Source organism: Phalacrocorax carbo, chromosome 4 (assembly GCF_963921805.1).
Source record: "Phalacrocorax carbo chromosome 4, bPhaCar2.1, whole genome shotgun sequence".
Lineage (NCBI taxonomy): Eukaryota > Metazoa > Chordata > Aves > Suliformes > Phalacrocoracidae > Phalacrocorax > Phalacrocorax carbo.
This window is the reverse complement of record NC_087516.1, coordinates 40,149,855-40,164,004: the sequence shown is the minus strand read 5'-3', so window position 1 is coordinate 40,164,004 and position 14,150 is coordinate 40,149,855. Positions and strand designations below refer to the sequence as shown.

At 33.6% G+C, this 14,150-nt stretch overlaps 1 protein-coding gene across 4 annotated transcripts in view; it reads left to right on the top strand.

The window, feature by feature from the left end:
- Positions 1–14,150, top strand: part of WDR17 (WD repeat domain 17) — a 62,211-nt gene that overhangs the window by 14,291 nt on the left and 33,770 nt on the right. For all 4 annotated transcript variants that reach the window (XR_010372656.1, XM_064449683.1, XM_064449682.1 and 1 more), the window contains exons 2-5: positions 5,470–5,598; positions 6,683–6,866; positions 8,618–8,848; positions 13,247–13,498. Coding sequence is in view for 3 of the 4 variants with exons in the window: in XM_064449683.1 (XP_064305753.1) it covers positions 5,470–5,598; positions 6,683–6,866; positions 8,618–8,848; positions 13,247–13,498 (796 nt within the window). In the remaining variant the exon portion in view is untranslated. The remainder of the gene's footprint in view (positions 1–5,469; positions 5,599–6,682; positions 6,867–8,617; positions 8,849–13,246; positions 13,499–14,150) is intronic.

Below are 14,150 nucleotides of genomic sequence, written 5' to 3'. Positions count from 1 at the left end.
TATATTCACTTTTGTGTGCATGCCATATTGCATGTGTACTCATTTGGACAGGTCATACACCATATGGACCACAATCACCAACAATATAAGCATATGTTATTGGTCGTGCATGATGGCTATAAATTTATGAATACTTACAACACGCGGGCACATCCCTTGATAATTAAAGGGTGCTAAGTAATGGATTTAAAGAGCTATTATTATTCTGTAAATGTTGTTGTAGTACAGTCGGGAAATACAACAAGCAATGAAATACACTGAGTAGCTGAAGCAGAGAAAAAGGAGTTAGGTTAAAATTAAAATGGTGCCTGTTAAAGAGCTGCAGTTGCCAGGCTACTGACACTGGCGTTTTGTGTGTGGTGCGACACAATGCTCAGTCTTTTCTCCTGCATCCTTTAGTAACTGCATTATTCTGTGAACGTCAAGGTTTAGTTCCTTCATCTGTCCAGTAAAGTGATTTCATTCTACAACCAGAGCAAGATTTTGCATTTTTGGGAGCAGCAAGGTATTGGAATGAACATGGAAATTCTTAAGTGGTTTACAAAAAATGATACCTTTGCTAAGGTAGGGATTATTAGGCATTTATCTTTAAGTTACTGATATATAGCCATGTCTATGTATCTAGTCCATTCAGTTGTTATTTTTAAATAATATTAACTCTATACAGAATTTCAGTTTAATGTGGTTTTTTTTTCTATATTTAGCAACAAGGAATGACTTAGAATGTTGCTGTTCATTCCAACTGAAAAGAAACAGTTTTGTTGTCCTCCCCTTCATCTCCTTGGAAACTGTGGGCATCCTTTGATAGCTTCCCCAGTGTAGTATACGTTTTTTACATGCACAGTGTATACTTAAGAGTCCAATATAATTACTTGTGCATCACTTATTTTGAAATAAAATGCTTTCTTAACAAAACATCCATTGTATAAAAATGCAACATCTGTGAAATCATACATATGTATCTTTATTCAGTTTTACTGCATTTCTAGTTCTCTGTCATTTTACTTAGGCTGTTTTGATGAATGCTGCTTTTTCCCTTGTACTATGTTCAGCAGACTTTTATAATGTCTGAAAAGATGTGCAGGAAACTGCTTTGATGCATGATGCTCACAAGAGAATAACAGCCAGTATGCCACAAAATTGTAATTTCTTCTTCTAGATACTATCGTACTGAATTGCAAAGCAAATGCTTCTTAATTACGATATTTTTTTGTAAAAGAGTGTGTCACTCATTACAAGTTTAAACCAGCAAATATTAGTAAATAAAGTGCAAATTCCTTTCGATAATACACCTCAGAATATTTTACATATGTAATTTTTTACATATACTTAAATAGGAAAAATCTATATGAAGAATCAAAGTTTAATAATTCTTCGTAAGCATGATTTATTAACTCAGTGAAATAATGATATCACAAAGCAACATTTTTCACCTAAATGTTGATCTTATTTAGGAGACATTTTCATTTGAATATCAGACTTTAAGAAAAACAGTACATCATCAAAAAAAAGTTGTTTTAAATTAAACTTGTGAATGAGGCTTCTATTGGTGGACTTCTTCGAAAAACATATTAAAGTTACCTTTTGTCTTTAATGTAAATGTAGAACAAAAAGAAGACAAATGTGTTCTTCTATTTCAAATACAGTACTTAATATGACATGTCCAGTAATGCTTACAGACATATATTTAGAACTAGGCTCTAATAATTTTATAGCCATTTGATACAATGAATTTTTGGTCATGATTAATCTAGCCTGAATTCTAATCAAGTGATGTATGCCTTTGGAAACCATTCATATGCCCTAAATTATGCATGTGTCCTGATGACATGAGAATACCCAAAAGTCTCTTCATTGTTAATCAGCTACATGGAAGTAGTAGCGCCAGTAGTGGAACTGTCTCTAAACCCAAAGTGCTAGTTTGTTTCGTGTGATTGTGGTAGTTATAAATCCAGTGTAGAGGACTTTTCTTTTTGTTCTAGATTTCAGCACTTAGGCTTAGAATCCTCCTTATTCTCAGCCACTTAGGATAGTATTTCCCTATAGACTAGAACTCAAATAGTTAGGAATAACTTCCCCCTCTTGTATCAAGGCACAAAGGAAGACCTACTGAATATGTGAACAGGGATTTTAGGGATTTTTGTTTTCTTTTTAATATATATCACTGCAGAATCCTACAAGATAAATCTGTTGTTACTCTGAAAGACACAGTTGTGGAATTCTGTTTTAGCATCTGTAAGAGATCTGAATTTTACAGTCAATTTTACGTGTAATCAAACCATAAATTAAGCAATATTTAAGATCATATTTTCTCACAGATTAAACTCCATCAAATCAGGAACCCATTAGCTCACATATGAGACGGTAAAAAAGAGTATCTGTGCAAAGTGAGACAAATCTGTTATTTTTTATGAAATAAATATTTGTGCACTCTTAGTCTCTAAAGAATTGTTAACTTTTAATCATTCTTATATGTGGTGAACCTACAAACTAAACCTAGATAATCCAATATTGTACGTCTAATCCTCTTCTACTTCACCATGCCTCTTTTAATGTTACTTATGTGTTTGCTGACATACCTAGTGTTTTAACCATCATTTTCCCTGGAATCAAGAGCGGAAACCAAGAGTTCTGTTTCCAGGTGATACTCTGCATTTTAGTAAATTGTTATGCAATCAACGATCAACGGGATGCCTTTAATTTTAGAAAAAGTGGTTGTTATTGGTGCCAGTTATTTTTTCATTGTGACTGGAAGAAGCCTGTGTTGCGGTTCTGAATGCCCCAAATCCAAATATTTCTGAATATACATGATTGATACTTTAATTGCACAGAGAAGGGACGTCTGGAATTTGTAATTTTACTAAACAGTAAAAGAACACTAAATGGCAAAATCAGAAATTTAGAGTCTTATTTTTTGTCACTTTATGTTGGTGATGATTCTTTAGATAACAAGATAAATTTCTTTCTGTGGGACTCATGTCATTTATAACATAAGGATTGCAGATGGACTGCAAGGTAATGCAATTTATAGAACTGTTCTTTCTAGAATCTATAATTTATTTGCTGCAGAAGTCATAAGTGTTGGCAAAGACAGAAAGGAAGTCTAACAGCCAAAGCACTAGTCTGTAGCAGAGCTGTATCTTGTGATGTTTTTATCTATATTTCTGTTCTGTTGTACAGTCTCCTTTACGAAAATTTTCAGAGGTTGAACATGGGTGTTTCATTTTCTTCAGGCATTTAGAACTCAAACCTTTAAGCACTGTAACTACAGTCAGTGATATCTTTGAGATCGTCAGTCCCAAGCATTCAGTCTGTTCCTGATCTGCTAAAGAAGCACCCAGAATAAGTCCTTAATTTTTTTTCTTTCACACTTTCTAAAGTGAGTCTTATAATCTCATGGAGGTTGCTGCTTTTATTTATTCATTAATATTTATCTGCCACGTAGACACCCCAAGTTTTTTTTAAATGTGCCTTCATGCTAATGTCATTCAGAAAAATATTTTCCCCTCTGTACAGTTGATATCAAGTAGGTGGAAAGTGATTGGCAGACAACGTATCTCTACTAAAGCTGTTACACAGCAATGCATTGCATAACCAACCCTTGCACTAATTCAACAGCTGTTCCCTCAAAGCACTTGATTGCGTTTGAAGTCTCATTTTTTTCTTTTAATTCCTTTTCCTTTGTGGGGCTTGAAAAATGTACATAACACTTGGTAAATTGAACATAATTCTCCTTGTCTTTAAAGATAATCTTAGCTCTTTGACCTAAAGATCTCATCCTCCAGATTCCATCCTCCATACACCATGTAATATTTTTCCACATGAAGTCCCTCAGTCCATTAATCTATCCACAGTATAAACATGTCCTTAAATGAGACATTCTGTAGCATAGTTGGAGGAGTAAACTTTTATGTCTGGACCTTACCTTAGCCCATGCTGAAGCACTCGGTGGTGTGGTGAAACTCAGCAGAATTGTCCTCCACCAGTCTGCACAGGAGCTCTCACTGATACAAGTACAGTTATTTTCCTGTATTAGGATTCTGCTGCCAGCCCAGTTGAAGTCATATGTATGAAGAGGTTTCAGCTATGGGTTATGTAATTAAGCTGCGTATGGGTAGTACTTTCAGTCATGCTCATGGGGCCTTGTTTGGATTGATTTAACTTCTTTAGAAGTGGTGAATCCTTTTTGCAGCTATTGGGACCTTGTTCTGCCATTTGGATCACAACACTGTTGCAGGCGGCGATTCGCCTAGTCATTCTGGTCAAACTTAGTTGTAGTTGTTTGGCTGCTGGAGCCTCCTATAGTGGTGGTAAAGCCAGTTATTTCTGCAGGCTCATGGAGCAGGCATGTCATCAGTTGACAGTTAGCTTGAACCTGGGACATTTGTATCACATGAAGACTGGTTTTCAAGTGAATTCAGAGATTCTGTAAAAACTGATGGCCTTCCCTACTTGCCTGCTCTAAATAAATACAACAAGGCTGATACTGAACGTTTTCATAAATCACAGAATAGTTGAGGTTGGAAGGGGCCTCTGGAGGTCATCTTGTACAACCCACCCAGGAGTTAAGCTTTAACAATACCTTTGCAGATGCGTGTGTTCTTGGTTGTAGTAGAGTATGTAAATGGATCATAGAAAAACGGCCCAGGCTTATGTGCTCTAAGTAACATTTTGATGTTATCATGAATCAAATATGGGCCAGGTAGATAATTAGTCTGGTCCAGCAAAGCATTTCTTGTGTTTTTATGTTCATCTGTTATTGCCTCATTCTGAGCAGAGCTGGTAGTTTGAGACTTCTTTTGTACAGTGAAGGCATAGTTTGCTATACAATAATGCAGTAATGTTACACTAAGCTTTGCGTTTTATTTTCCACGGTTTATTTCAACTTTTTTGTTAAACAGTAAATATTAAGAAAATTGAAAAAGCTTATCCAAAAGGGATGATGATAAATAATCCATAGTTGCACTATGCAAGTGGTTTGAAGTCCTTTTTGGACACATTGCTTAACTTCCTTAAAATAAAAGTATTAGTATATAGTTTATGTTGTCCCACTGTCTTTGGGGCAGATGAAGGGAGGAAGAGAGCAGAGAGGGCATTACACTGTAATATATAGAGTGTTGAACCGGACTGCAGAAGAAAATTAAAATCATGAACAGCTTCAGCTAGTACAATTCAAGAACTATTCAAGTTTTCATGTGCTGTCCCCCCCTTTTTTTTTCTCCCAAATGGATTGCTGTGAGTGGTATTAATATCCCTTTGTTGTGTAGCGCTGAAGCCTGTGAACATCTGCTTGGCTTTATTTTGGATACATTCATTTGTACCTCATACACACAAGGTGTCACTGTTAAAACAGGCTAGCTATATTTTGAAGGCACATATGTATACATTATTAATGGGAACAAAAATGTATTATCCTGTTCTTTAACATTCTGTCATCTTACTGTAGTCTAATGATTTTCTGTTTTAAAGGCAAAAATGTCACAGGTTAAACAAGTGGGACTTCTAGCTGCTGGATGTCAGCCATGGAACAAGGACGTATGTGCTGCTAGTGGGGACAGATTTGCCTACTGTGCTACCCTTGCTATTTATATTTATCAGGTAAGATTATTTTTATTTAACAGACTAGTTACATTTTTACATTGTTGTCTATCTCACTTTGAACCCTTTTAATAAATGTTTCTACAATGCTTTTGGAAGTATGACTGCTGCTGAGATGTCTATGTAAATCTCAATCTTCTATTCAAGACACCCCTTCCAAATTATTTTTTCTCCTTGTTACAGCTAGTGCAAAAGATTGATGTGAATTTTGTATTTGAAGTTGTACGTGTCAAGAATTATTCTTGAAAGACAGACTCTCAATCCATCAAACACTTGAGATGAATGAAGTGCAATGATAGAAGAGCAGGTTCTAAGGGAGAAATGAGGCAGTGCCATGGTTTCATTTGAAGCTGTAGTGTAGCAGTAGTCTTTTGAAGTAGTTTAAGCCACTGTGCAAAGTTGTAGATTCAGTGGTCCACTTTCCTTTAGTTTGGAACAAGTTTTTACTTTCTTCATTTCTGAACTGCTCGGCACCATGGTCTTCTAAAGTTCACAGTTACTATACATCAGCACGGAACAAAAAAGTAGAAATGCTGTGACGTGGAATTTTCAGACTGAGAAATATGTCAGGAAATAAAGGATATGCTTATTTTAACTTAATGAGTTTTGCTGCTAGTAGGATTAAAATAAACAAAACTTACTGTGTCAGGTTTGGGCATTTGATTTTTTTTTTTTAAATGTCCTAAGTGATTTAAGAAATGAGAATGACTTCCAAACTCCATTCCATAGTCTATACTGTTTAACCCCTTACAGACTACTAGATTTTTGTTACCATGCCTATAAATAAAGCATTTTAGGATTGCGTTTGAGTACAGTTATTAGTAGAATATAACAGTTTATAAGTGATAAGTGGATCAACTATGTTAGTGCTGGTTGGGCTAATTGAACATTTGACAACCCTTATGTCCAAGTCAAATATATGAGAAATTCATTTATTGATATGTCAGGTACTGACAATTGTTAAACCCACTATATACTCATTTGTAAGTCTTATGCTGTTATATGAACTATTATCCAACCCAATGCTACTTAAAATGAGTTTACAAAATACGTATTTCTAAAATGAATTTTACTTTTTGTTTAGCTGGATCACCGATACAATGAATTCAAGCTCCGGGCAATTATGTCTGAGCATAAGAAGACAATCACAGCCATATCTTGGTGTCCCCACAATCCTGACATGTTTGCAAGTGCCAGTGCAGATAGTTTAGTGATTATTTGGAATGTGACTGAACAGAAAGTTGTGGCCAAGCTGGACAATACAAAAGGTATTTCAGACATGGAAATCTATTTGATCCATACAACTTTTTAATCCACAGATATCAGAAATACTTGATGTAGAGTAACTTCTAAGCAATTGGTAGGCCAGAGGTTTAACAGTTGCATAACACAATACTCTTGTGAGGTTTGTTGCAGTTCATTTTGGAAAATAAAGATAGTGTGTTTGAGTAAATTGCTCTGAACCATGTAGTAAGTGGTAAAGAAAAAGGCCATTCTTTTTTCTAAAATACTTGACTGATTCAGGAATTTACTTTGCCATTGTTGACTTGTTGAACAGGGAAAAAACCATTTTTTTCCATAATTGTATAAAGGATAAATAATGTAAGTTTTAAACCTTGTGTGTTTTCATAAAACATAGCCTTCAACAGATTCAAGCATAAACTGTCAGTGATTTTGAGAACCCGTTTTTGTTTAAATACCCTAATGCTTGTCTACCCACAACTTTTCTCAGGACTTGAAACTGCTGATTTGGAGATTGTAATAGAAGTCTAGGGGGTTAAAAGTCTGTGTCTGTCTTTTTTTCCCTGCCCAGTTCTGATTCATTCCCTTCATTCAAAACTAGTATCTGTATTTCTGTTCTTATAGTCAATCTCTGTCAGGTATCCCTGACTCCTACATTTATGTTCTTGGAAAATAGGTGCAACCCAAGAACAGTCAGTATCTTAGGATCTTCTAAGACATGTTGGGACCCCCTATTCTGTGCTTTCCAAAGCACTTAGGATACCTCTGAAAATCTTGTACCTCTTGCATACCCTGCAAAAGGAATGAATAGGAAGAAAACACACCAAACTGATCTGTTCTAAAAGGAATATTGTATCAGATGATGCATTAATATAAAAATTGATACTTATCTTTTGATATGTTGCTTATTTTAAAAACTACTTAGGCCAATGAGTACATGTGAAAGAAGTATTATTATTATTATTATTATTATTTTAAACTTTTAGGATAAAAGTAAATTAGCTTTTAAAGTTGAAACCTCCTATTAATGCTGCTTTTACTTTCTTTGATACTGCCATAATAAAGCATCTAAGTACAAACAGTTCTGAATTCTCAGCTTGAGGAGTTTATCTTACCATCATTTATTCCTTCAGATGCACATTATTAAATTGAGGATAATGAGGGTTGGAGATGTTAAGGTCAAAATCCTTAACCTGGAATGCCTACAGTTAAATATTAGGCACCTGAATTAAAACTGTCTTGTATCCAGAAAGAAGCTATCAAGAGTTGCCTTTAATTACTGAGCTACCTTTCAAATTTTGTCACCGATATCTGCCTCTGTTATATTTATCTCTAAATTAAATTGCCTTGTCCTTTTGAAAAACAGTCATTTTAAAGTTTTCAGTATTTTACCAGCTTAGTAGGAAATAGCTTACCCTAAAACCTAATGGTGAATGGAATAATGAATGAATGAAAGTATTGTTTACGGGATCAGGCTTATTCTCTTGTGTACATTTGATTTGTCTTTGGCAGTAATGAAGTATAGGTATCATAAAATACAGCCCATCAAAGTGGTATTAAAATAATTTAGGAAATAATACTACTTCCTGCCTACGGATATGTGTGGTTTACTTTTACACCGTAAGACATTCACACAGTTGTCTAAATTTCAGTCGAATAACTTTTATGTACAATAATTATTTCTACATTTTTTCAAGATGATTGCTGATACTGGGTCAAGCACTAATAGACTGAATTTCATATCCTGGTTCTTATAAGGTTTACCTGTATGTTTCAGGAATTCCTGCGTCACTTAGCTGGTGCTGGAATGCAGGTGATGCAGTTGCATTTGTGTCCCACAGAGGTCCGTTGTACATTTGGACTATCTCAGGACCTGACAGCGGGGTAACTGTACATAGAGAAGCACATAGTTTCTTGTCAGATATCAGTCTCTTTAGATGGCATCCAAAGAAAAAAGGAAAAGTAGTATTTGGACATACTGATGGAAGCCTATCTATTTTTCAGCCAGGTAAAAACTGATATGGTAAAGAAATTATTTGTATATATATGTATCTGTTATTTTTGTCCCTGTATGTGTGTGCAATTCCGCACTTTCTTCATTTAGGTTTTATAACGTATGTACGTATATAAAACTTGTTCTTAGTTCATAGTATTCTTACTCCTTCCTTACCATAAAAATATGTTTTCTTAGATAAAGCACAGAGCATTTTCTTTTATCATCTTCTCCCTTTTGTGACCAAGATAACATTGTAATTTTTGGCATGGAATAAACTGTTTTTCTAGGGAATGATAACAGACATGATCTTCTACTGAACTTTCCCAGCAGTTTGTTCTGAAAGGACTGACTTGAATCTTTTGCTTAGTCTCTTACGTTGCTTGCATTTGTTCTAGAGTCCTCTGCTTCATATTCTGTACTCCTCAACATTTTTGCAGGTAGAATCTCATGCCAAGCTTCATATTATCTTCATGATTCTGTTATATCAAAGACTATATGGGAAAATATCTCTATGTTGGAAAACCTTTGAGCACATTTGTGCATACTTCATAAATAGTCCAGTACCCTGCTAATAAAGGTGTCTTGTTGATAAGAACCTTAGGTCCTTTGAACCTAAAATTTAGATCTCTTATGGGAAGTTTTCTACAAAGACAGATATCTGTACTAGGCAGACTATTTCCATTTTTTTCCAGCTACTTTTTCCTCCAGTACAAACTGATTTTCAGCTTTGTGAGAAAAAATGTTCTTTAAATAATGCATTAATTTTACCTAGTATTATATTCAACAGCCACATAAAATTTATTCTCCTTCAGTTCACTCTACTAAGTTGTCACTCAGGATGTCACAAAAAAATAGATTTTCTTACTTCAGCAGTGCTGACTGAATTAGTATTGGCATTGGGAAAAGAAAATCTATGCTAATATGATAACCTCTACATATGTATTGAACTAAGACTTTTCATGAAGTTTGTCTAGAATGATTTGAGTATGACAATAGAAATAATAGGAAAAGTATTTCATTACAAAATTATGTTCTGCAAATGCAAATATAATATTGGCTAAAAAAGCTAGCAGCAGTGGCAGTTTTGTATGTACCACAATTCAAGTTGCTATAAAAAATTTTTTATTGAAAATTACCCAATGCTGCTGGGGAACAACGTACTTGCATCAGCTTGAAATTGCACTTAGATTATCACAGAAATTTTGCCTGTCTCTATATTTTGGAAAGTTTTCATTATTATTATTGTAGTATTATACATATTATACATTTTCATTAAGATAATGTAAAAAATAAAAATAACTATAAAATTCAGTTAAATCTTAACATGTATACGATTCTTGGTTTCCAACAGAAATAAGAAGTTGAAAGGTTATACACAGCTGGGTGAAAAATTTTGTCAGAACTCTTTCATTATAAGTCCTGGATTTAAGCAGTGCAGTTTACTCCTCCTTAATAAATTTATTAGAATTGAAAAGAAAATATTGCACTTTGGCTTTTAAAAATGAACTTTTCAGGTTTTTGTTTTTGAACTGTTTAAAACTTTACCTTCTCAAAATTCTTCAAGAAAAGTAGCGCACTTTCTGTTGGATCATATTAAGTGGTTTGTTTTTTTTTTCAAACCTGAACATGCTTCTGTTAATGAAATGGATGTAAAAACTTTTTAGTCAAATAGGATTTTTATTTGATTTTACATAACAAAAAAAAAATATCACTGATCTGCAAAGGTCTACGTACAAATTAATTGTCAGAAGCGAGTAGCGAATTTACTGTGTGGGATAAATTAGTACAACAAATTCAAATGCATTCAAGAACAACTGCTAATGGAAATACCATAGATCTGCCATTCAGTGCCCAGATTTGCATGGAATAAGAAATTTGAGTATTTTAATTCAAAGGATTATATTCTTATAATTAAGACAATATTGGAGCAATCATAATGACTTTGAAAGAACACAGACCAGTATTAGTTTTATTTTAACCTGCATTCTTTACACTATTGGAAAAAGATGAATAATTTTTTAGATAAAAACATAGATGAGTTTAAGAATAGATCACAAATTTTGGTGAACAGATAAATTCATTAAAATATTTTTCAAAATTAGGTAATATTGAAAAATAGATTGTATGGCTGTAATAAAAGTACAAATATTGTGGTTGCACTTTCATAAATGATTTAATCTATTGTCTTAACATTCAGATAAAATTTAAAATATAGGCTTATCCAAGTTATCTATTTTATCAACTGCGGGTTTCTATTTTGCAATTTATAGTCAAAATTCATCTGCCTCTTGTAATTGGCAGCTTTTAAAAAATAACAATATGTAGAAGAAAGTGGTATCAGTAGGATGAGTATGGGCCCTCTATTTAAAAAAAAAAAAGGGGGGGTGGGGACAACACACAAAGAATTGGTCCTTTTCCATAAGGAATAGAAAGCTAATTTTTTGCTTTGAGATCAAAGTTGAGCCCTTATCTACCTCATGTCAGAATGTGTAAAATGACTTGCTATTGAACCAGAAGTTATTTTGTCATCAAGTGAAATCAAATTAAAAAGAAAATTCCTATTCCTATTTTTAAAGGTTTCAGTCTTTTTGTAGAATATCCTACAAAACACTATCCTGAGAGAACCTAAACATCCTCAAGTTCCTGTTAATTGCTTGAAAGTTCAGTGTGATTGACTTGTTGAAGCCTCTAGTCTTTGTATTTAAGTGTGAGTCACTGCTGCATAATTTGCAGAATACACAACATTTTTTCATTACTGTTACCTACTTAGGGTTTTCTCTTGTGGCTGTACTTTCTTTTAATTAACTCCAGACTATGCATTAACGTAGCAGAACAGTTAGTGTAAAGAAAAAATATGCAAGCATTTAAGTTTAGTACCCTATTTTTAAAGAAATACAGTGCAGTCATGTAGAGCCAAATGTTCTGTACTAGGTTACCCTTCATTTATTCTTAAAGTAAGCCTAGCTTACTTAAATGACCTTTAAAACTGAATATCTCTTAGATATCCATACTCCCCCAAAAGCTGATTGTGCTTTCTTGGGACTGAAATGTTTGAACATGACTGGCTTTGATCACTCAAGAACTTTTTGCCTTTAGCTCTTGAAAACTAACTGAAAAATGGCATTTCTGCTTTGTTGTCAGTTTTTGGTTTTCATTTGAATATTGATTTATTATTTTTTTTATTCAACAAAAAAATCTGAACTGAAATGTAAGCAGGGGACATCATTAAAGAAGGTGGGAATCACAAACTTTGGGGCAAATTTGAAGTAGTTTTCTCATTATATTTCTGATGTTATTCCTGATGCTTCAAAAGAGATAACAGCACTTTTGCTGTTGCCTTATATACAAACATAAATGGAATGGAGAAATCAGTTTATGCTATTAATTGTTGTGCAGTCTTAACTTAATTCCCCTGTTTCTGGTAATTGATTTGTAAAGTTACCCTAGATATAATATGCACTAATAGTGTTTTCCCTAGAAAACCATAATGAGAGTTATATCTGTGAGCAAAAACTTTTCAGCGTTTTTAAAGTACGTATAAGAATAGGCTCTGTTCTACATCAATCATTAAGAAATATAGGTAGGTCTTGGCATTTATCATAATATGACAAAACAATTGTATTCTTCGTTATCAAAATTGAAAATTAAATTAAAACTGAATAATGGAAGATGTCAATTCATTATTTCTAGAAAAGGGGTACAGAATTTTTTTTTAATACAAGATCACAACTCCAGAAATACAGTTCTATGTTGTTAATTACTCATTTGGACTCTGCACTGTCTTATAAAACCAAGAGCCAGCTCTCTGTAAAAACAAAAAGTAGGAAATAAACATGATGTTAAAAGTTGTGGTTCTCAGTTATATGGATAATCAAATGAAATATGTCTTCTGTTATGCAGGCGTCAAGTGAGATATTTAATGGTGTGTTCTGACTTCAAAGTCTATGAGCGCTTCATAATTGCACATATTTCTGAGGAAAAAAAATCTGAAGGCAATGGTTCATAAACACTTTTGCTAAAATTTTTCTTCTAGTTCATACTGCTTTTATTTTGCCTGTATTTGCTGTGGTATGCAGATTTACGTAAATAACTTGTGTTTTAGGCTGTGCTACAGGCCTTTACTCATAAAATTGTTAGGGCAATGTATATGATTTAACATGCTTCTCTTTAGTATAAAATTATGTTACTAAACCTGGCAGCTCCCTCTATTTTCTGTTGTATTAAAAAGAAAGTTGAATCTTTAAGTCAAATATTGCAAAGCTAACTTTATTAATTTCAATGGTGCAGAAAGCAGAGCACACTACTAAAAATTTCAGGGAGAGGCAAAAATTATGTTTGCAAACCTTGTAACTATTGAAATTATATACTTGACATGATTTTGAAATTATCTGTTCTCTTGTGCTCTTAAAGGTTCTAAAAATCAGAAACACGTCTTAAGACCAGAGTCTCTTGAAGGAACAGATGAAGAGGATCCAGTTACGGCACTGGAGTGGGACCCTTTGTCAACTGACTACCTTCTTGTTGCTAATTTACATAATGGTATTCGACTAGTTGATTCTGAATCTCTGTCCTGTATAACAACTTTTAATTTTCCCAGTGCAGCAGCATCTGTTCAGTGTTTAGCCTGGGTTTCTAGTGCACCTGGAATGTTTATAACTGGAGGTAAGCCTTTTATTTGCTGATTTATACAAAGGTAATAGTTATAGGACCGAGTCTTCAGACTGATACTTCAATTTTTATCTTTCTGTTGCTTAATATTTGTACAAATAAAAGCGTATGTGCATTATATAAAAAAAATACATAAAACTAATAAAGAATGGAAAACGGTTTTTACTTATTTTGTATTTATTGGGTACATAAACAAAAGACTTCAGTATAAAAACAGTTTATTTTCCTCATGCACACTTTAGCAACAAATATGAGAGTTTCTTTGGGAATAGGAATAAAAGTGCACTATTGGATGTCACTTCTTGCTCCCTTGCTTTTCTTTCTCTATTTTTAGAAGGACTTAAAAAAAAAAAAAAATCTATTTCCTGCCTCTTTTCTACACCATAGATATTAATGTTCAGGTTGAAGACCTAATGAACAAGAAAAGTGAGACTGTGAGAATATTTTATAAAGGGAGAGGTTCCACAGATTTTATTTACTGAAGTTTAAATAACTAATGCTAATAATTATTGTTGTTAACAGTGATATTACCATGGAGATGACAGTGCCTGCTTTAAAAAAAATCTTCTTAGGATTCTAAGTTTAATTCATTGTTGTAGTTTTGCTTAAGTTAGTCCTTAAACTGCAAAGCTTTGCATACAGGAAA